The 24,582-nt window shown below is 33.2% G+C and overlaps 1 protein-coding gene across 1 annotated transcript in view; it reads right to left on the bottom strand.

Annotated features, from left to right (window-relative positions):
* LOC143252911 (cell adhesion molecule Dscam1-like) overlaps nucleotides 1–3,427 on the bottom strand; it is a 107,537-nt gene extending 104,110 nt beyond the window's left edge. Inside the window, exon 1 of the mRNA XM_076505756.1 lies at nucleotides 3,025–3,427. Coding sequence (XP_076361871.1) covers nucleotides 3,025–3,154 — 130 coding nt within the window. The 5' untranslated portion in view covers nucleotides 3,155–3,427. The remainder of the gene's footprint in view (nucleotides 1–3,024) is intronic.
* Between the last annotated feature and the right edge of the window lie 21,155 nt (nucleotides 3,428–24,582).

The raw sequence follows: 24,582 nt of genomic DNA, 5'->3' as shown, positions 1-24,582 counted from the left end.
GAGGTTCTAGAGATTACAACAGTCTACTCAAAGAATGGCTTGAAAATGCATTCAGTTCAGGTAAAATAAGCATACATCCCCTGGAATCAAACCCATTACAAAATTGTTTGTCAACAGAGGCATTCATTAAAATATTAACACAGAATATATAAAAGAAGATATTACAGAAATCAACATATATGCAAGAGTCTATTTTCACAAACAAATATTCAGTAAAAATATTTCATAAAAAATTTTATTGTTTTGGGGGTACAAAATATTTGTAATCTTTACTTAAATTTTATCATATTTTGTGAAGATACACAAACTGTATCAAAAGGTATAGTGCAAATAATTAACGTGTGCAAAAGTGTAGATGAACTCGTGTACATTATACCAAGCCCAATGCAAAATAATTAATCTAAAAAGTACTATTTTCATCTTTCAACAATTATCATGAGTAATTCTGTACACTGTATATATTTAGGCCTATGACACAACTAGTTTAACATGCATATAAAGGAGTAAATTACATTGTAAACTTTTAACAACACTCTAAAATTATTATGCGTCTAAATGTCCTACTTTGTTATTTTTTTAGGTGTCTGGTTTAAGTTTGGCTTCTACTGAACAATTACAATATTTGTAGCTGTATATTTCATTTTTGTTATATACAACATACAAATACACTGGAATATATACACATACATTTCACAAACTATGTCTCTTCTGCTAGTACCTAAATAATACCAGGTTGTAATGAAATTGTCCATATCACAGAATACTTATTTATGGATATCTTATAAAATACCAATACAACCAGTAAACAACTTGATTTTGCGATATTACAGTCCAAGTCATAAAATCACTCACAAATACGTGTAATTGGTAATATATATAATTAAGCAATAGTAATTTATAAAAAAAATAAGAACAAGAGTGTTCAATTATTTTTCATTAACAAAAGGAGAAATGGCATACATATTTATGCAATGCAAAGAAAATAATGTTCAAAGGAATGAACACTGTCCTCATACTTTTCTTTACCAACTTTGAGAAGCCTTTTAAAAATGAAATTTCGGGATTTTTCATTTAATATGTTAAACACAATAGCTAATTCTGAACAATACACCTTTCTTTGGTGTTTTCCAGCGGTAAGTGGTCCGGTCTATATTACTACACCACTAAACGCCGTCTAAAAATACATCAACGTGTAGTTTCCACGTCTATATCTGGAAGCACGCGTGTTTAGTATCTTGTCTCGCTACTTTTGTGTGCTGATAAAAAACACGAAGTATTATTTGTATGTTTACTTTTCATTGATTTCATGCGTATTTCTAAAAACACTGAAGAAAATTAATTAGTTTTCTTATCGTTATGCTCTTCAATTTCTATTTCCGAAAATGTATATGCAACTTTAATTAGTATATCACTCAAGTTACGTCATTACTTCATAAACACGGTAATACGTAATACATGTCGCACAGTATTTCTAATATGGTAACGTATTATACAGGGTGTTCGGAAAGTCACTATGCAGTTTTGTAATCATATTTTATTCAGTCTATTTCAAGCCAGCAACTGATAGCGGAGTTTAGAAACAAAATAAGGAGGATCCAGGCCTGTATTCAGGGGCGTAGATTTTTTACACCCGATGGGGGGTTGATTTTTGCAACCATTTATGTGGACTGTTCAATGTGAACCTGAAAGCTGTAAACACGCAGTCACAGAATAATCTTGTTGCCACGATACTTGCATGTATACTTAGGCCTACTGACTGATAGTTACGAACTATCGCTTAGATCGAAAAGCTTAGAAACACGCCTACATTAAAGATATACATTTCGGCTACTGAAAAAGCCTACATCTAGGCCTAATTATGTAATTCGATTGGTAAGAACACGAGAATCACAAGAACAAACACACAATTTGTAGGCGTGTGATGCAATAAAACAATTCAACAGATCAAACTGTAGGAGGGGATGATTGTAAGCATCATACCACCCACCTAAAATGAAGGAGGGGGATGTATACCCCCATCACCCCAGGATCTACGCACCTGCCTGTATTGATGCCAACGGGGGTCACTTTCAACATTGTTTATAATTGTCATTCATATTTACTTCCTGTATTCTATATTGAAACATGTCTGTTAATAAATATACAAGTGCACAATGACTTTCGGAATACCCTGTAGTTTAATATTGATTCCTAACTGCAAAATATATAATACTATGCTTTTCAAGGGAATTTTAAGCAGTGCTGTGTAAAGTTGTGAATTCAATGGTCGTCTTGATACGAAATTCTACTTTTAATCATAATAAATATATTCATGTATATATATGTATGTACACATGATATTGATACCAACAACAAAAATGAAACATTATTCATTTTTTGGCATCTTATGGTAATTAATGTGACGTTTATTTTAAGCCATGAAATGGTTTTATTCGATGAACTAACATCATTCTTCAATAGACCTTACCTTAATTTGAGACTTAATCTAAAATACAATTAAACTTAAACTATAATTTTTAATTTAATTATTAGTTCATGTTTATGCTGTTAACGGTTATTTGTTTGAAAATGTTAATTTAATAGTTCAAAAAAATTAAAATGTTATTTATCATCCATCGGTTGAAAATCGAGAAAAGTAGTTCGCACGGAATGTTGTTCAGTCAAGCAAAAAAAGTTATTCTACCTACTAAACTTGTTTGAGGCACTGTGTGCCGTCTGGTGACTCAATAACACAACAAATTAAGTTGACAACTTAATTAGAACTATGCATTTTCGTAATGTTGGCTTGGTTAGAAGAATATAGTAATATATATTCTATTTCATAATCATCTGCACTGCCATACTTTTCATTATTAACAAACAAAATACATAAAATACGTAACTGTAGATGAAAGTACTTAAAATTATTAATTTCAGAAAGTCAACTTTAATTTCCAAATTTATTTTTAATATCCTCAAATAAATAAATGTAGGAATATTTAAATTAAAACTCAATATCAGAAAAATAAGGATATTACTTCTTACCTCGCTGTGATGTTGCGAAGTTCAACAGGAACAAAGTAAAAATATAAGACAACTGTATCGACCATTTCGTTATTGGTTTCCAGAAGTTCGGGTAACCACACACACTTGTCATAGTACTTACTAGTGGCATTTATCGTTATACATCACTTGATAACACAACTAAATATTGTTTTTTTACAGTGTTCATTCATTTGCTCACTGATTAGTAACCTACTGTTTAGACAATATGTCTAATAAAATTCACCGACATTCTATTTGACTAATTTAAAGCCGACTGAAATGAATAATACCCATTACAAGTTCACGCGGGATCGACATTGATTTAATAAACAAAGATGGAGGTGATACACTTAGTCTCGTCCATAGGATGCTTTCCTGCTACTTCAGAACATTCCATTATTTTGCAGAAGGGTAGGAAAGTGAGTAGGACATGGCGTGTTCTAGTCATGTCAGTGAGCGACTCTCGCGGATCTTATTATTAAAACGCTAAGTCTATGACGTTCAATAAATAAATGTTTAGTCATCGTTTGTATCAGTTCTTTCCGTGTATTGTGTTTTAAAGTTGTCAGTTTTCTGCGTATCACAAGTATACACTAGAGTTATTAGAATAAGCTATGTAAATCAACTAAATTAAGAGTATTTTGTTTGTTTTAATCATAAAGTTATAAAATGGTCTATCTGTGTTGAGCCCATCACCGGTATCGAAGCCTGACTTTTAGCGTGATAAGCCTGAAGGTATACCGCTGAGCCACTATTGAGCAGCTTAAGAGTAATAAAAACAGTAAGGTAAATATGTATAAATTTGTGCAAAATATACATACACATATTTGAAAATAAATATTAATATAAGCCATTTAATGTTCTATTAATGTATTATTTATATTTATTAATATTGTTCTTTTGCATATTGGCCATTAAACTGAATTCTGAAAATGTTAATTTATTTCCTTGGACAGGCATTTCAAATTTCTTAAAATTCCAGAGAAATAAAGAAAATTACGCTCGGATTAATTGTAATACATTATATCATGCCAAGATTTAATGGGGCATGGTGGTATTCTACAATATTTTAAACTTTACTTTTCTTCTTCTATAACCCCCTCTCTCCCCAGTGGTACAGCGGCATGTCTGTGAACTTATACTGCTAGAAACCGGATTTTGATATCCGTGGTGGGCAAAGCACAGATAGCTCATTGTGTAGCTTTGTGCTTAATTCCAACACGTCAAGAAAAAGCTTCTTCTATCAATCATAAAAGTCGAAAATGATTCCCTCATAACAAGAGACATGAGCGTGATAAATTAATAATATATTAACTCAGAATTTGCTGATATTTTATTATATTCCACAAACATACACTAAAAAACAAAAAATGTAACGTTATGTTTTCATTGTCTGTCTCGAATATTGTCTATTTTCTGCTTCTCAAATATTAAATTTTGTAGGTTATCGTTTTCATTTTTAGATAATATTGTTTGTTTTTTGAATTTCGCGCAAAGCTACACGAGGGCTATCTGCGCTAGCCGTCCCTAATTTAGCAGTGTAAGACTAGGCGGAAGGCAGTTAGTCATCACCACCCATCGCCAATTCTAGGGCTACTCTTTTACCAACGAATAATGGGATTGACCGTAACTTTATAACGCCCCCACGGGTGAAAGTGCAAGCATGTTTGGTGGAGATTCGAGCCTACGACCCTCAGATTACGAGTTGAACGCCTTAAACCACCCGGCCATGTCGGGCCAGATAATATTGCAGTTCGTTATGCGTACATTAAAATGTGTTAAAATATCAATTATTTTTTTTACTCTAAATCTATCACACAAACATTTGAGGGCCTGGAATGACTTAGGTTTTTAGGACACTCGACTCATAACCTATGGGTCGCGAGTTCGAATCCTATCACTCGTTTTCTCTCTTTCATCCATTTGAATGTTGTAATGTGTGGTGATAAATACTGAAAAAGTTCCATGCTTTTATAAAGAACTAAAACTCTTTCTTGGTAACGAGAAACCCACTTGAAATAAAAATATATCTCCGAACGGCTGGTAGGGGTATTAATATTTTTCTTGATAAGCAGAGAACAACGTTTCAATCTTCCTAGGCTATCTTCAGATATACATTTGTAGAACCAAAACTAGTTAGAAAATATGGTACTTTCAATTGGGAATATACACCTTCCTTAGATGACTCAAAAAAAAGGCCACAGGTAGGGACGGCAAAGAGTCGTGACGAGATGGACTGATCATTGGACTCAACAACGTCATTCAGTTCAGACCCAATTTAGGCAGCTGTGTCTGGATACGAAATCTAAAAGAAGGAATGGAAGGCTGTCTATTCTATAAGAGCATAATCCACCAAAGAAGAAAGACAAGAACGCTTGTCGGATGTTGTGGTAAGGATCAAAACTTGATAGTATATTCCAAAGTAAGTTGCAAATAACAGAGGTGAAAAGAAAGTTCGTGGACTTGGTATGCAGGCTCTGGAGTGACGAAGTGCAGAAGGTCCTTGTGCAGAGCCAAGACGCCAGATACTGGACAGGGCTTAGGATTTTCAAGAGAGGGGGCCTGTTAGAACCCTAAACCAAAGATAAACAACAAAACCATCTTTGGACATATGAGGACACATTAGATCTTTGACATAGAACACTTTGATCCACTTTCCAAGAAGTAGAAGAGAGGACACGGAAAGGGAAAGGACTCAGTAATTCTAAATTTTTCTTTAACATACATCAAGTAAATGTTTCATAGTAGGTTAATTTAATGTTAGAAACTCTTCATCAAGGCATGTTACAAAATACAATACCATATTTGTGATTTTTAATATAATTTCTAAAAAAGATTCATATGAGCAGCCTCTCCTAAATGTTCTAAATTCATTTAAAGATAGCATAGAGAATACACTAAAACGTATATCCCAGTTTGCAAAAACTTGCAGACTTCAGTTGAGCAAGTTTTGTATAAAAAAATGTATAGGTAACAAAGAGAACAAAAGTAAAGTGAAGTTCAGTAAATAAAAAGAAAACGTGAAATCATTATTAATGTGTGATTTCTTTAGTGTGTTATAAAATAGAAAACATTGCAAAGGAGTTCAAGTCCATTACCAACAAGTAACTGAAGAAAGCAAAGCCGCTAGAGCCACTTACAAAGATAGCGCCCATAAGAAATAAAAACAGAGGGACTGTTACCATGGATGCTGATGCCCGAAGAGACAGAATTTAGAAAACACGTTAGATTCATCACAACAAAGAAGTATCATTTCTATGATTTATCAGTGTATGACCAATAGTTAGCCAAAGTTAGCAAATAAAGCAACAATGCCATAGTTATCGTAGCATGTTACAAATATCAAAAGATACCAACAAATCATAACATGCCAAGAGACAAAGATTATTTCAGGGACAAGAAAGTGAATGTCCTACACGACACAGGGTGGAGTAGTGAGAACTATTCTAGTATATGATAACCAGATGACAGGCTAGGTGTGTCTATGTGTGTTAATAGAGACAGATGAGACAATGAAAAAGTCTCCCATAGCAAAAGTAAAGGTTGATTCTTCATACTATGTAGAAAACCTTGAAGCCACACACACACACACGTTTCCTTAAAATACAAATGATTATGTAAAAGGTGAGTTAGCGTTTTAATGCGAATAAACATTCAGTAATAAACTAAACAAATCATACTTGACTAATGATCTGAAGGTCGCGGGACAATCGATCAAGTGTAGACACTTATTGATTAAAAACATAACAGGTAGTAGATATTTGGAGGAACAAGACAAAAATAATCCATATATGGCATCTGCAGTCATATATAGAGCTCAAGGAAAGAAGGTAAAACAAGATCCAAATCCTTACAAGTATCAAAGAGTGATATACTAAGTGAAATTTTATGGCAATGAAAGAATGCATAGGTGAAAGACTCTCCCTGTAAAAATTTTGGGACAGTGTCCAAAAGAAAGTCAATCACAATAAAAATGGAAAACAACTGGCAAACAGAGAACTAGAAAGAAGTATTGAACTGGATTTATCAAAGCGGTTCTACTGTTGAAGCTAAACACATCAAAGGCTTTGAGAAGTACTTATCAAGAAGGCTAAGAATTAACGTTTTAAGGTTGGACAAAAGATCTTAGCTATGCTACCTAAAGACAGCATCAGTCTCACGAAGAGAAGAAAGAGGTTGAAGATCTACTTGGTCAGTATACTGATAGATTAAGAAAAACAGACATCAGAAAACACAAAATCAAAACAGAAACAAAGAATTCGGTCAAAGTGAAGCCCGACTTTACGTGAGGAATGACCGAAAAAGATATTGTATAGGTTAGTGTAGACTTAGCAAGTGAAATAAGAACAGTCTGTGTACATAGTGTAAAAGTTACTGAAAATATTTTTGTTGAAGAGGAGATTAATGTTGGATATACAAATTCAATGAAGAAAAATATCAAAACGAAACGTTATATCAACCTTTCTGTATGACTTGTATAGTGTGATTCAGAACTGTATTGTAAAAACAGAGATAAGAAAATAATTTTGTTTTGATAGTTAGGTTCGAAAGTGGACTTTTAATGAAAACAAAAGTAGATAATTATTTAAAGCTCTAATTATAACTGTGGTAGCCAAGAAAGGAAGTGACGTTAAACGAGAAAAAGTCATGTTAGTAAAAGTGAAGTTAAACTGTCTGATTGTTAGTTTAGCCATAAATGGGTGATATTTAAGATGAGTTTCACAGTTTAACAAAAATTAGGAGAATAATTTGTCTTGTCAAAGTGTGTTATAATGTAATTAAACCTGTCTTTGTTGACTTTGACGAAAAGATGTGTGTGTATGTGTTATAGCATACTCACATTGGGATATCTGCTGAATTCACCGAGGGGAATCGAACCCCTGATTTTAGCATTGTAAATCCGTAGACTTACCGCTGTACCAGCGGGAGACTTGACGAAAAGGAGACAATGATTTAAATTTCAGGATAAAACTATGAATTATTGTGATATGAGTAGAGGAAATTTATTAATCTTGTCAATTGGATTCTAAGGTACTTGAATCAAACAGTGTAGATTTTTTCATAAGAAAAATGAACTATTTAGAGTTTAATGACCTGGCATGGCCAGGTGGTTAGGATGCTTGACTAGTGATCTGAAGATCGTGGGTTCGAATCCCCGTCACATCAAACATGCTTGTCCATTCAGCCGTGAGGCCATTATAACGTGATTGTAAAAGGGTAGCCCAAGAGTTAGTGGTAAGTGGTGATCATTTGCTCGCTTCCCTTTAGTCTTACACTGCTAAATTAGGGACAACTATTACAGATTGCCCTCGTGTAGCTTTGCAAGTGTCATAAGACTTCTCAAAATCGAAGAAATCTTATACAAAATGTTCATTTTTGTAGAAGACTTTCCTGATAGAAGTTTCAAGTTGCATTAGGTGGTTCAGAATGGAGTGAATATAATGAATTCTATAATCAATATCATGTCCTAAGATGAAAAAGGGACAACAAATTTTCTATTAGAGCATCAAGGTCTGATTTGTCGTAAGTCCTTCTAGAAGATAGGTAGGGGGAACAAACAGTGATGGTATGACCCATGAAGATACAGACATCTAAAGCCTCTAAGGGTGTATCGACACAGATAAGGTAGTTATATGCTGGTTAAACAGCAGTACCACCTTCCATGAATACATTCATTACATAACCTGTCATATTTATAATAAATAAACCCATGATAGTATCGGAAGGTCCTGGGAATGTGTTCTGTAAGGAAAAAAACATTGGATGATAAGAATCGATCAAGGTCTTAATGCCATTCAAATTAGAAGGGATATTTCGACAGTTCCACTATATCAAAGTGACCATTTTTACTCAGGTGGAGGAGGACTAGGCGGAATTCCTTATGCTTGTGACTATGATGTTTTTCTCTAGTAGAAAGAGGTCTATCAATTTCCATGGAATCTGCCCTGGGTCGATTGGGCAGATCTTTGCCAGAGGATGGAGACTTCAGAGGTTGAGAGCATGACCGAGAAATAATGGTCTTGCACCTTGGGGATGAAGTAGATGAGCCTGAGCAGCCACAGTATGCAACAGTGGGAACACATAGTATGAGAATAAACACCGTACGAAGAACAGAAGGATTTACCTTCACTCCTACTACAGCAGCGGAACTGAAAGCAGCAGCATATGTCCAAAATAGAATAGAAAACAACAACTTTCAAGCCTCAGTACCTAAATGTTGTATCTCTTTCTTTTTCCCTTCTTACTTATGGCAAAATTATAAATAAGAGGGGGGAACGACCACAACTGATGCAGTGAAAGTCCATTTGACTCTCTTAAGTGATGGTCGTTGTCTCTACAATGAACACAAGTGAAAGAACTACGATAGCATGCCTTAGAATGTCTGACCCACTGACACTGAAACGTTTGTGACGGTTACAAATATATATCTAAGGTCATACCTTACAGTTCAGATAAACTGTCATGACAGAGGCATTTGGATGTAGCAATATAAACGTCAATAAAAGAACATTGCTAGGCAGCATAATTCCTTGTTTATCAGAAGGGATATTCAGCACAGCAGAAAATACTTGGATTGAGAAACCATCGAGTATTTATGTCTCTGGAATGTTTTGTCAATCCCTCTCAACAATCACCCCTGTTACGTATATTACGTATAAAAATTTCGAATAGCTAGACATTTCAATTTAAAAGTTTTTTTGAATGTTAATATGTGTGATATTGATAAAAATGTATGATATGTGCCAACACAAATATGTTTTAATATACAAATATAATTTATAATATTGGTTTATATACAAGAGTTTTAAAAACTTGCAAACTATACTGAGTGTTCTATCTGTTCTATAACTGAATATTTTATCGACGATCCAGGTCTACGACGAGCAAATTAATTCTGAGTTGATATTGTTACACCTCGCTTAAGATAGGTATAATTTGACTGGCCTCACGCTGCTTATAAGCTGACTTTTTACTGGAGTAGACATTTAATGCCCCCTTATAAACATTAACGTCTGAAATTAATTCACTGAAGTTGAAAGGTTTCTAATGTCCGAAATCTATAAATGTTCTTTGTCAAATGCTGAATTTTTCCAATTAATAAGCATTAACTACAATTATTGTTTACGAGGCTTATAGTATTGTTACCGTAGCAACCAAATAGTAATTTATTAGTATCTCTTGACCCTCTTTTATATCAATTAGGTGAGATTCTTGAACTTTCAACAATATTCGAAAATATGTTTGTGTTTTCATAAAGCATATATTGATGATTCTTATTTTTGAGAATCTTCTACAAAATTAGCTAACAGACAGGACTTGTGCAATACACATCCAAAGACATACATCGTACTGAAACAAGTGCAGATATTATATAAATGTATAACAGTAAGTCCATTACACCGCTCAGAAAGAATTTAAAGCGTCATGGGGACTAACCCCAATAGATATATTCCCAATGGCCTACAAATTCAGGAAGAGTTCAGTGTGTTTTGGTGTCGATGTTTCCACCAAGATGTCTTCAGATTGTAGCTTCTTCACTGACTTTGGAGAGCCAGAAAACCCCTTTAACTCCTTCTAAATAAAAAAAAAGGTCATTTGCCGAAAAGATTTGTCTGATAAAGAATGCAAGATAAAAATATTAAGCACGGGTGCAGAATAGGATGGAGACTGTTGTTCATCTCCTTTCCTTCATGGTTCACAATACGTGGCAAACGTATGCGTAGATGTTCAGATTTCAGTGGAGATAAACCTAAAATACAGAACATTTTCTGGAAGGTCCTCTTACTATATACAGGAATCCAACTCCAGGGAAGTGTGTAATAAAGACATTTCTGAATTTACACTGACAGCAATGAGAGAAAGGGTACATCTTTCAAAAATAACAAAATGTACCAGTAAGATTTATATTATCTTATAGAGATATGTTATTGAAAGATATGTCCTTTAAAACTGAAAGGCATATCATCCTAAAATTGTGTTTATATCAAATTAAATTGCAAAAAATCACACTTTATTGAAGTTTCACAATAAAAATATGAATAATCTTAAGATGAAAAACATTGCTTAGTTATAACAAAAAGGGGCACAGATAATTTTTTTTAATTCTACATATTTCATTAATACTTTTATATCTGAACTTTCATGCAATAATGTTTCACTGAATGGCTTTCCTAAACTTAATATTAAGATTACATTATATCATACATCCAAAAATCCATATTTCCTGTCCAACAAGACTCTTTATGAACAAATACATGGCGTGATATTTGTAACACTAATTTTTTTCTCAAACAGTTTTTATCATTGACATGGTGCTCACTTCTTTTTCTTAAGAATACAATGCCTTTTATAAGCATTGTTCAATATGATTATTCTAATCCTGGAATTTGTTTACTATACAAATGTTAGTCATGGTTTACTGGACTTACACAATTTAACAATTTTATCCAACTCGCATGCAAAATAAATTTTACAGCATAATTATTAAACAAACTTATAACCTGCATTCCACATACCTTAACTTACATTCAGAAATTTCTCTCAAAGAGGATACTCTAAAATGTAACAGTTACCCACAACATTTATTACGAAGAAAAACCCGAAAACAACTAATATCTTTCTAATTAAGAAACTTGCAAATCCACCCTGACTACCAACTGTAGTCAAACTTACAATACACTTTTGTCTTCCGTACATTGTTAAAAAGCTTAGCTTTACAATGCAAGTGAAATGTATATTTCATCTTTATTACCTTGAAGTTAATTTCAGATTAAACTCATTATCATGTATATATTTTTCACACTAAATACCTTCTCCCAATTTTTCTGTGTTTATTACTTATATATCCTTACACCTGTGGAAACCGTAAGGTCTTTTTTGTTGGCAACTTCAAACGCCTTCTACAAGTTAGCTTCAATGAACATAAGGGTATTAGTCTGGAAACACAAACAAGTTTACTTTACCTCATGAGATATTGTTGATCTGATGTTGACATGCTCTGTCGGTGCTGTCTACAGCTCATGGCTAAGTTTCTTGTAACCTGTAGTACTGGCTTTTCAGTTATACGACATCTGCTTCTGTATATATATATATATATATATAAACAAGTTTATATCACCAAAATCTATAGCTTTTGTATCTAACCACGCGTACAATACATCTAACAACTACAGTAAAGAAAGTGTTCAGTGATTAGAATACATGCAGCAGTCTGAATGTGTTAACATTCAATACACACTTAATATGGATGAGGTTAAAATCTTAAAATATTGTTATGATGGCTTTTGTAAGGAATGTAAGGCATTATACGAGTTTTATGAGTGTTTATATCACAGGTTTGATATCTGTTATGATCCTGATACAGTGAATATCGTTCTAAATCGAGTTCTGTAATATATTATAAAATATACATTAGACAAGATCAAAACTATAAGCTTTGGGGTATGAGATTTTATCTATAGGGAAATATGAATTTAAGAAGATGAAACTACTGATCCAGAATTATACAGTTTGTTTAGGACCATACGACAGTTTCACATCTGGATATATGAAATTCCTTCTACAGAGGGAGAGTCAATGTATGAGACTTTTGTATGGTGTAAAGAAGGGAAAAAAGGTAAAGTACACTGACCCTATACAAATATATATATAGAGAAAAAGAAATACTGTGAGTGGTTGATTAGACATTCCATAATCATTGCATCTAAACTTTCTGATATTCAATATTATTTTGGTTTTGAAATGTGTAAAATTTAATCCAGCTAGAAGGTCAGATGCAAATTTTGTCTTAACTCTTCTAGGGTTGGTGGGGTGTGTCGAAAGACAAATCACAACTGACCTACATAACATCTGTTAGACAGAAATAAAACATATCATATTTCATTTAATCTTATTTTAGTTTAAGATGGAATACCATTTACAATACTATTTTACCTGTTTAGTGCCAAGTCCAAATGGAAATAGTAAAAACAATTTATTAGCAATGTGTTATCAAGTTATCGTGATATTATTTACACTACTCCAGAAGACACTGTATGATTCTATAATGACTTTCAACAGTTGTATACTGATTTGATGCAAATTGTTTATAATATCAGTTTTGTTGAAAGTCTACTTGAAAATTTTCTTTGGAAAAAAACATTTTTTTTTTATAATTGAAGATCTTATGTGCGAAAATGACGAAATTAAGCAAGTGTCTGAGCTTTTTTACACGCGGGAGTCACCATTTGAATTCATTTATGTTTTGTATTGTACAGAACTAATTTCGCCAGTGCAGAGAAATGCATAACATTATTTAAACTCGTAATACATTATTCTGTTGAAGAATATGAGGTTTCAGCTGAATAGTTTAGTAAAACAAATATTTCTGAAACATGTCAAATACTCTCAAGAATCCTATCAAGATGAAACTTGGCAACTATTTGAAAGTATAATAATAGATTTAAAATAGCAAAAACCTGACCAGCTACATTTCAGAAATGGTTTATTTCCAGAAGATGCGATTATAGAATATGCATGGCCAAGTGATATATGCTCATATATCATAATAATTTTGACCATGATACAGATTGATAGATCTTTTTCTGAATGATGAATCATACATTATTAAAGAACTAGCTTTCAAATGATTAGTCACTGGACATATAAATGTATTTTATTTAAACTATCATTTTCGAGCTAATTTCTTTCAGATACAGACTGCTATCAGTATAAATGAGTGGCTCAATACATCTCCTAGGAAAGTTGAATCATTGAGTATTTCTATTTGTGAAGTGCGGTTAGTTTTTAAGAGAGAACTTTACCATTACTTTTACCAATGGTAATGAAAAACAAAAGTGTCGAGAAGTCTCCTCCAAATTCCCTGTTATAATTTGAAGTCAACTGGTTCCCAAGAAGTAATCAACCCTTCCCAGCATATTTCATAATAATGAAATAATTTATCATTGTAGTGTTTAAAAAATAAATGATATATCTAAGTGGATTTAAGTAATTTTATAACTATATGTGTAGTTACATATATTTATATGTTGTTCAAACATACCAAATTTGTCATTTTTTCATCAAGAAAACATCAGATAATCAGAAAAGAGATTTACTAATACAAAAAGAAGGCCTTTTACCATTACTTTTATTCCCAATAGTTTCGTTATTTGGTAGTTTGGCAGAATAGGCTATTGATAAAGCGACTTGACTTTGAAATGGAACACGCAGAATGGATTATTATTATTCCTGAAGAACTGGTATTCTCATTTTATCAATATAAAATTTATACAAGAGCCATTCATAAATTACGTTAAATGAATCAAGTTCGTATATAATATTAGGATGGAGAAAATAACAGATGATATACAAAATTTTACTGAGAAAATTATTATTGATTTAAAAAATTCTAGAGGAGATGATAATTGAAAACTAAGATGTAAAAATATATTTTCATTCTTAATATGACAAACACCTTGCACTCAGACTATGCAGTCTGATTCATACCATGACTATAAATTCGCAGATAAGTCTTTAGTAAAAATACCTTATGGAAAGTTTGATTTATTTGTATATAAAAGACTTGTAATGTTTAATAAAAGCATGGTTTTGCACGTTTCAAATCAATAAATCGTTAAACCTTTCAGTAAAAATTACCTTGGGTTTAAGCTATTACCTTGTTAACTTTTAAACATTAGTAAATTAAGGTTTAGAATATTTGAATAAGGTTGGGTAATTTACAACCGAAACAGAAACGTTATTTGTCCATTTTGTATTTTTCTAAATATCTGTATAGCCGAGTAGAAAAGAATAAGTTTAAATCGATTATAATTTTATAACTAATGTAATTCTAGTATAATAGCATATTTGTATATCTTCAATTGAAGACCTAAAAAAATGAAACAAACGTCGTTCTTTATAATTAGGATACATTTGTTTAAACATTTTGACGGGTGTTAACAGGCTGAGTTGTGGGATGTCAGAATATGAAAGTTTAAGCGAGGTAACCGTTGTAAAATATCCACATCACTGAGCTCTTTGATCGTATTGTCACTTTTCCAGGCCAGATATAAATTATTTCACCTTATATGATTGATTTGTTTTTGAAAATATCTAATTAGCAACTGTTATTCTCTCTTCCTCAAAATTTTGGCGTATTATGTCACAATTATTGAAACGCTTCTGTGATGCAGCTGATTTAATTTTCGTTATTATTTTGCAGTTTTCATGTTAAGTGGCAGTGACAGTCGACAACCATCTCACGAAACTACAGTTATGTGACACATTAGGCCAGTTAAGACTTTGTGTGTGTTTATTATGGTCCTACCAAAACCGTAGAAACCGAAAATGTTATTATTAAGCTACTCTAATCCACCTGCACGCGAGATAACCATACACTGAAACAGCAGGATCTGTTCTACAAATTCCATACTGTAATTCTATGATACTAGAAACTTTTTTATTACGCGATATGCAACCCCCAACTTTGCGAAATTTTTATTCTGTGTACATATAGATTTGCAATACTAGTCACGATTTTCCCGTTTCACCTCCATTTCCTGTCCGGGTGAGTTTATTTTTCTCCATTCTCCAGATTCATATATGACGTCATGGATACGTCACACGCTATCTAACGCACTGGCGTCATCTATATAAATATAATAATACTGTCTGTTGTATGTCCATGTAAATACTTCAGGGTGTGGATGGATTTACACCAGAAGTGGTATGGAGGTTCATCAGGTCCATTGGGAAATACACCAAAATTTTCAATTTTGCATTTTGTAATTTATATAGGTGTTTTTGCGGTTTTTTTTTTTACCACCACTTCACTCCTTTTGATGGATCTTCATCAAATTTGGCATGAAGGTTTGTTGGGTCCATGAGGAGATACATGCAATTTTACGGTTTCACTTTTTGTGTTTTCCTTTTTTTGTGGGCGTTTAGGTGTGTTTTTTTTTAAATTATATATAAAGGAAACAACTTTTCTTATCTTAAGATAACCTTTCAGCAGTCATAAATTTACATAACTTCCGTCCAGTGTACGAGTACCCCAGCTAGTATTGTATAACAGAAAAATTATTCACTAAACGTAATAGAATTAAAATGTTGGACTTCTAGATACGATCTCAACATATCATAATTATTGAATTTTAAAAGGTCCAAATGTTTGTGTACTTAAGTTTTAACAAGTCCAAATATCTGTGAACGTTACTAAGAACGTTCATTGCTTTCATTGAACTCTGTATTAAACTTTCAGATGAAAAACGCTCTTTTGCTTAATTACAATATTTCATTATTTAAAAAAAATGGTTTATTTCACAACTTTATTCTGAGTTGTAGCAGAGTTACAAAATGTAACGACAACGCGATTGATGCTTATCAAAAAACAAAATTTTTGATCAGGTTTTGTCCCGTACGAAACTGGCTATATTTGTTATGACACATCTGGTGTACTAAAGTAACAACATAAATGCTACGTGGAAATAACGTATCCAACAAGGTTTTCTTTAAAAAAGCGAGTTGTCATAATTGTTACGTTGAAAGATAATTTGCTAGTGTTGAGCCTCAAACTTAAAGTATAAAAACTATGTTTGTTTTATATCAACTTTAAAATGCATCTGTGTCCCTCGATTTTAATAGCATAAATAACGTACCAATCATTCAACCTTATACATGTTTCAACGGGTAGTTTGACTTCACGTAAGGGGTGAGTATAAAATGATTTGTAAAAACATCCTACAGATTTCGTTGAATGATAACTTTTGAAAATGGAGTTAATGTTAACATGATAAAAATACAAACACTTATTCGTAGTTCGAATAACTAGCAGAATTTTTATGTGTTTCTTATAAATATAATTATGATCGAACATACGGTTGTGTGGTAGAGGTTTGGCTGTCGGAGCTAACAACTCGAGCTCAAATCTATGTGATACAAGAAAATATTTCTTGCCACTTTAATCTGTGGATGCGTTATAAAAATAGCAGTCAGTCTTTTAGCGTGGATGATCAGTGGTATGGTCTTGCTGACCAGTTAGTAGTTAGTCTTAGGAGTAGTATCTTTAGTTGCTTTGTCATAAATATAAATGGTCAAACATACAGAAAGTACGTAGCTTCATGGGCAGCTAGCGGGAATGAAAGTCTAAGATTCAGAGGATTTTTCAATGAACTAATCTCAATAAGTGTTTTTAGTTCTTCTCCACGCTTAAACACTTTACGATACAATGCAGCTCTCCCAAACTAATAAAGTTCGCAATTAGAACAAAAAATCAGGTAAAAACATAAACAATTAGTAATAGTAGAAATTAAACAGAAAATGTTTAGAATCCTAATATATATTGAAAATCAGTTTTATAAGAACTTCGGTTTTGGTATAACAGAAATTCAAAGAGATGAAAGCTTTTCCGTCTATTCCTTAAGACCCGTTTGTTTACTGTACAGAACCAAATTTCTTTCGTTTCTGACTAATCTCATTAACTCATTGCTAGTAGCGACACCTATTTCAACCCAATTTCCACGACTAATTATCAATTCTGTCAAACATTTACTGAGGTGAATTAGTGATTGTTTTGTTTGATTTATGTCATGACATTCACAAAGTTCTGTCGTCTGATGTTTTTCCCGTGACTTTCTGATTTATATATTTCAAAATATAAAGTTCACAATCCTTTATTTTTAATAATCTAAACACATAATAAAAAGACAAAATCATAATTTATTTTTGTTTAGGTTTAATGTGTTATTATATATTAAAGAGCTCATTATTAGATGTTATACCAAACATGCTCGCCCTTTTAGCCGTGGACGCGTTATATTGTAACGGTCAATACCACTATTCGTTAGTTGGCAGTGGGCGATGATGACTATCTGCCTTCCTTCTAGCCTTACACTGCTGAATTAGGGACGGTTAGCGCAGATAGCCCTCGTGTAGTTTTGCGCGAAATTCGAAAACAAACAAAGAAGCAAACAATCTTTTTTTCTATCACTGCTCAATTAGGGACCGCAAGCATAGATAGCCCTCGTGCAGCTTTGCGCGAAATTCAAAACAAACCAAGCAACTCGATAATTAGTTTATCTTGGCAACTCTAAATGTTTATCTGATCTATCATACATGAATATCTTATTGATCATGCTTTCATTGCGCTGAAGTTCTTGAATATTCTTATAAATGTTACAGGTCAGTTTCAAAGAATATGAAAGACATTACGGATATCAAAAGCTGTGTAAATGGTATTATAAAGGACTTACAAGAAATATCACATATCAATCCTTCTCGGTGATATCGTTCGTACTGAAAAGGTATGTCTAATGATTATTCTATTTTAGGCGTGCCTAGCTGCCTTCCCTCTAGTCTTACACTTACTAAATTAGGGACGGCTAGCTAGTCATCACCACCCACCGCCAACTCTTGGGCTATTCTTTTACCAACGAAAAGTGGGATTGACCGTCACATTATAATGCCCCCACGGCTGAGAGTTTGGCGTGACGGGGATGCGAACCCGCAACCCTCAGATTACGAGTCGCACGCCTTAACACGCTTGGCCATGCCGGGCCAATCACATAGCTTCACAATGTGCTGTCTGTGTTCTACCCACCCCCCACGTATCGAAACCCAGTTGGCAGCTATGTGAGTCCGCAGACATACCGCTATGCCATTGGGAAGCCTAAGGTCGACCCATGCTATGTAAACAAACCCCTCTTATTTAAAAAACCAATAACTGTTTTTGAGAACATTTCTTGTGCCACTAATATTTGGTTGGCATTCTCAGTAACATTTAATTTAAGAAATGCAATTAAGTTAATGTTTTGAAAGTTATGTACATCTCATTCTGATATTCCTTATTCTGTGTTAAAACAGAACACGGCACTTTCAGATTACGGACAGTCTGAGAAACATAAGATCAGTATATTTAATCATATTCCATAGTTTAAGAATCCCGTTCTTGGTTACCTATTTTTAATAGATTTTGAAGAACTCAAAGTTTGTCGGTACGTTGATGGTCTAATAATAGCTGAAATAATTTTTCAAATAATGATTCGATTGGACTTCCGTTTTATCTTTTGATTAACTGATTGTTTTGTAGCTAAACACGAAGCTACACAAAGGGTTATCTGTACTCTTCTCACCATAGGTATCGAAACCAGCTTTCAAGTGATATTATTCCGCAGACGCTGCTTTATGCCACTAGGGAGCCTAATCTTTTGTCTGTTATATTAATTTACATTGGTATTGAGTCCTGTTGGGTGTTTTTAGCTCATAAAGAAGATTTTGTTCCAGCAGAATATTTAAGTATTGGATCTGTCAGCAATTAGTCAGTTGATTTATTTGTTGTTAAGCGCAAACATACTTATACAGTAGACTCTTTTAGCTTTGTACACTGTGGATATTGAAATACAAATTCAGCGTTAAAAACTCATTAAGAAACTCTATGAATGGACATCTAGAACAACTTTTTCATCTGCAAATAACAGATAAATATTATTTCAGGGCATTAAAACCTGAAAATACAAAACTGGTCAAAACATTTTAAAATAAAATTTTTTTTTATTATAGTTTGATCAAACTCCTTTCAGAATCTGCTACAGAGAAGATGAATGTTTGTCAAATGTGTTAACCATTATTCTTATTTAGCAATTTGAAACATGTCTGCATGTTTTTCATGTATATGTTGCCATTTTTGATTTTGTCTGCAGCGATTAAGATGGGTGGTTTCTTATAGCAAAGCCACATTGGGCTATCTACTGAACCAACCAAAGGGAATCGAACCCCTGATTTTAACGTTGCAACTCCGTAGACTTACCGCTGCACTAGCGGGGGACGCGAGTATGATGGTTAAAAGTTGCTCGCTCTTCATGAGTGTTTATTTTAGGGAGATTCACAAAATATTTTAAATTAAGGTGTGATAATGCAGAAGTAATTACTTTAATGAGATAAGCAATTTGCCTCCAGATAAAATAAATGGTCATTTTATTTTGTATGTGGTGGGTTTATTTATTTGTTTGAAATTAAGCACAAAACTACGTAACGGGCTATCTGCACAGTACAGGTATCGAAACTCGGTTTCTTGTGTTGTAAGTCCACTTACGTATCACTGTGCCACTGGAGGGGAGTGGTTGGTTTTATAAAAACATTAACAAATACAAAACCCTTGATCATTTTGGGTTCTAGAGAAAGTGAATTGTACAGACATGGAATAAAAAGAGTTTGTTTGTTTGTTTTTTGAATTTCGCACAAAGCTACTCAAGGGCTATCTGTGCTAGCCGTCCCTAATTTAGCAGTGTAAGACTGGAGGGAAGGCAGCTAGTCATCACCACCCACCGCCAACTCTTGGTCTACTCTTTTACCAACGAAGAGGGGGATTGACTGTACCATTATAACGCCCCCACGGCTGGGAGGGCGAGCATGTTTGGCGCGACGCGGATGCGAACCCGCAACCCTCAGATTACGAGTCGCACGCCTTAACGCGCTTGGCCATCCCGGGCCTAATAAAAAGAGATACAACAACTGGTGAGTATGATTGTAAAAATTAAACCATTTTAAGAAAACATGGTTTTAGTGGGAATGATTATTCTAGTGAAAGCAGTTCCGAAAATGACGATAAGTTAATAATAGCTTCAATAAGTACGGTTGAAGTATGTAAATATTGTAAAACAAAAGTAATTATTAAGATAAAAATATTCTCGCATTTGAAATAGTCCATCTTTTAACATGTATATTTACAAATCTTAGCTGATGATACTGTGACAAGAGCATTTTCATGATTAGTAACCTAGCATTTGAGAAATATACACTTAGAAAGAGCTTAAACAAATTATATACAATGAATTTTTATCAACTGTAAAAACGTATTGAAAATAATTATCTAACATTCCATCATTAACTTAATTGGGATTCTATTTATTAACGTATCATGAAAATTAAAAAAAAATAATAATAAATGAATTAAATGTGATGAACTGGAAGATATCCAAGCTGCTGTGAAAAAATAAAACATGTATCGAATTAATTACTTTACTAAATTTTGATAAAATAAAATATCAAAATGAGACATTACCAACGTATTCCATGATGACGAGAAACCCACTTGTTAAACTGAAGATGACCTAAGAATGTTGAAACGTTGCTCTGTACTTTATTTTAATTAAAGTTTTGTGTGTGTTTTTTTTTCTTATAGCAAAGTCACATCAGGCTATCTGCTGAGCCCACCGCGGGGAATCAAATCCCTGGTTTTAGCATTGTAAATCCGTAGACATACCGCTGTACTAGCCAAGGGCATTAAAGTTTTGATAAATACTACTGGCATGGTTATTAAAGTATTTTATTTGAACATTTTTTATATTCACGTCCTACTAAAGTTTTAGTCATAAAGCCTTTTACAAAGACAAGAAACTAACCCAACTTTACTTTTTCAGATCATTAATCAAATAAACCCTTATGAGATGAATGTGTCTCAGAAACACATTAGGCATATAATGCTTTATGAATTTAAAAAGGGTAATAGTGCGGCAGAAACTACAAACATTCAAAGTGTTTATGGTGCGAAGTCTCTCAATGAAAGAAAATGTCGAAGATGGTTTTAGAAGTTCAGATCAGGTGACTACAGCTTAAGTGATGCACCACGTTCAGGTCTTCCTGTTGAGTTTAATGATGACTTGCTGCTGGCTGCACTTGATGAAATTTGTGCTGTAACAGGTGAAGAACTAGCACAGAAGCTTAATTCAACCCATTCAACAATTCACTGTCATCTGCAACAGCTTGAAAAGGTGTCAAAACTTAAAAAATGGGTCCCTCATGATTTGACAGAAGCCAACCTTATAGAAAGAGTGAACATTTGCACTTCTCTGCACTCTCATGAACGTAACTTACGTTTTTGGATAGATTAGTGACTGGGAATAAAAAATGGATATATTATAAAAATGTTAAGTGCCGCAATGTCTTGTTAAGCGTTTGGTGGGATATTGTTAGTGTATCCACTTTGAGTTGCTGCCACTTAATGTAATGGTTACATCAGCTTCTATTGTCAACAGTTAGAGCGCTTGAACGTTGCATTGAAAGTAAATATGCCTGCTTTGATCAATCGTAAAGGTGTTGTGTTACACCAGGACAATGCACTGTCCTATACAGCAAGGATCACATCTGCAAAGATTGAAGAGCTAGACTGGGAAGAACTTCCGAACCCTCCTTATTCTCTAGGTTTTGCCCCATCCGATTATCATCTATTCCGAAGTTTGCAGAACTACCTTGATGGAAAAGAGCTTGAAACCATGAAGATGTCAAAACTACTCTCTCTACATTCTTTTTTTCTGAATCCCAAGAATTTTATAGAAGTGGCATTCAGGAGCTTGTGAATCGTTGGCAGGAAGTAATTAATGATATTGGAACATACATTATTGATTAAATAACATTAAAAGCGTTTGAAATCCTTTCCCTTTTTCTGAACCTAAAATCGGACATTATTTAAGGAATGACCTGATATAATATATTTTGACCATTGTATTGTCTCTGCATTTTGATGATCATTCTCTACCTGAGATGCTGCCACTTTTGGAAGGAAAATAAAAAAAGTTGGGTGACTATACCAAAGGATGATCCTTTTACTTCTCATTAAAACTTTAATCTAGGTTTGTCCAAAAATGAGGAAGTGGTATTTTTCACTCACCTGTAATATTTATTGTTTATTTTTATTGACTGTTAATTTCTGTTTTGCCCCCTCCCCAATCTGCACAACGTGATATCTGTGGACTTACAACACTAGAAACCAACTTTCAATATCCGTGGTGGGCAGAGCACAGATAGCTCATTGTGCGTTCTCGTGCTTAACTACAAATAAACAAATTATTTTTCATATAGATCAGTGTTCAAGTTGCCATACTTTATTTAATTGAGTAAATCAGAAAGTTAGTTAAAACGAAAGAATCAAAGATAATAACAGGTAGTGGGATGCGAAATATTCAGAAGGAACTAAAATTATGATTAAAGATGTCAAAAACGTTCTATGTTTTCAGCTACAGATGAGAGTTAAGGCCAGTTTTAATATCTCACTATGTCAATAAATCTTGTTCAAGCAGATGCAAAATCAAGTAACATAAAACAAAAAGAACCGCAATTGAATGGTTGAATTTCACACATCAACATATTTTACAACAAATTCATTTAATAATACAGCACAACATCTATAATCGTTTGTTAATTCAAGAAATGTTAGGTTAAGTAAAATGTAAATGTTAATCAGGTATTGTTGTTGATTTCAATTCCGATAGGGAATATCCTTATAGTTACAGTATTGTTATTATAAGGGAAGAGGATTTTACCTGTGGATTTCGTAATATTTGTCATATAATTTATCACTTTTAGTTTGTTGGTTGGTCCTTTTTTTAAAATACAAAGCCACACAATGGACTCTCTGTACTCTTCTCACCACGTCTATTGAAACTATTTTTTTTGCGTTATAAAATCTCAGACTTTAATTTGAGAAAGAGGATAGTTCTCTTATTAATAACAATTTTTCGTTTTTATTCTCATTCTCGCATCTATTAAGGTTGGAGTCTACGGCTCGACCTCTCGCTTTAGGACTCTGGAAACTCTTGAGTTTTGAATTTAATTTTATGCATTTTTACTGAGAAAGTTTTGAAAGTGGGTGTGAGAAACTGACAATATGAAAGTGCTAGCTAATTGGGTAACTGGAAAAATATTATCGAACAAACAGAGAATTTCAGAAATAAAATGAATCAATGTGAAATGCTTATATGATATCCTAACAAAATTCCTGAAAGTTGTCAGTGTACTTTAAACATTCTTCAGGAACAGATAAATTGACAATTAATTACAATCTTTTTTTGTTGGTGGGGTGATTTTATGATTTGCAGTGCAAATTCGGCCTTTCCTCTTTCTTAAAAATGCATTTTTATACAAAATTCAAATGTATATTTAAGTATCATATTTTATTTATAAATCTGTGGCTGCTTCTGGGCAACATTTTTAAAGGGCTATCTTCGCTGACCATCATTAATTTTGAAATGAAGAAAAGGTATCTAATAAATACCACGTACTCTTAGGTGTCTCTTTATTAATGAATAGTGGGATTGAAGATCATATTATAACGTCTCCACAGCTGAAATGGTGGACATTATTGACATCGAGTTTCGATTCCGAGACCTACAGACTGCGAGTCGAGCGTTATAACTAACAGGTTAGGCCAGCGTTACAAAACATCTACGTATAAGATATTTATTGGTTGATTGATTGTAACTTCTATTTTTTATCTATAATATCATATGTTGCAGTTTTATATTCATTCAAGTTATTTTTAGTATAACTATTTCAAATGGATTGAATATCATATGTTGCAGTTTTATATTCATTCAAGTTATTTTTAGTATAACTATTTCAAATGGATTGATTATTCCATTTTGAATATAATAGTAGCTTATCTCTTTCATAATCTTGGTTTATTTGTAAGTCTCATTCCAGATAAAAGTTTGCGAACAGAAGATCAGTTAAAACTATGAAAGTACTGGTGTTTTTGTAACCAAAATTGAACAGAAGTTAAAGAACAAAGCATTTTTCGTATCTCAG

This window comes from Tachypleus tridentatus, chromosome 6 (assembly GCF_004210375.1).
Source record: "Tachypleus tridentatus isolate NWPU-2018 chromosome 6, ASM421037v1, whole genome shotgun sequence".
Classification (NCBI taxonomy): Eukaryota; Metazoa; Arthropoda; class Merostomata; order Xiphosura; family Limulidae; genus Tachypleus; species Tachypleus tridentatus.
Note: the sequence above shows the minus strand (reverse complement) of the source record. Positions and strands in the feature narration are given on the sequence as shown.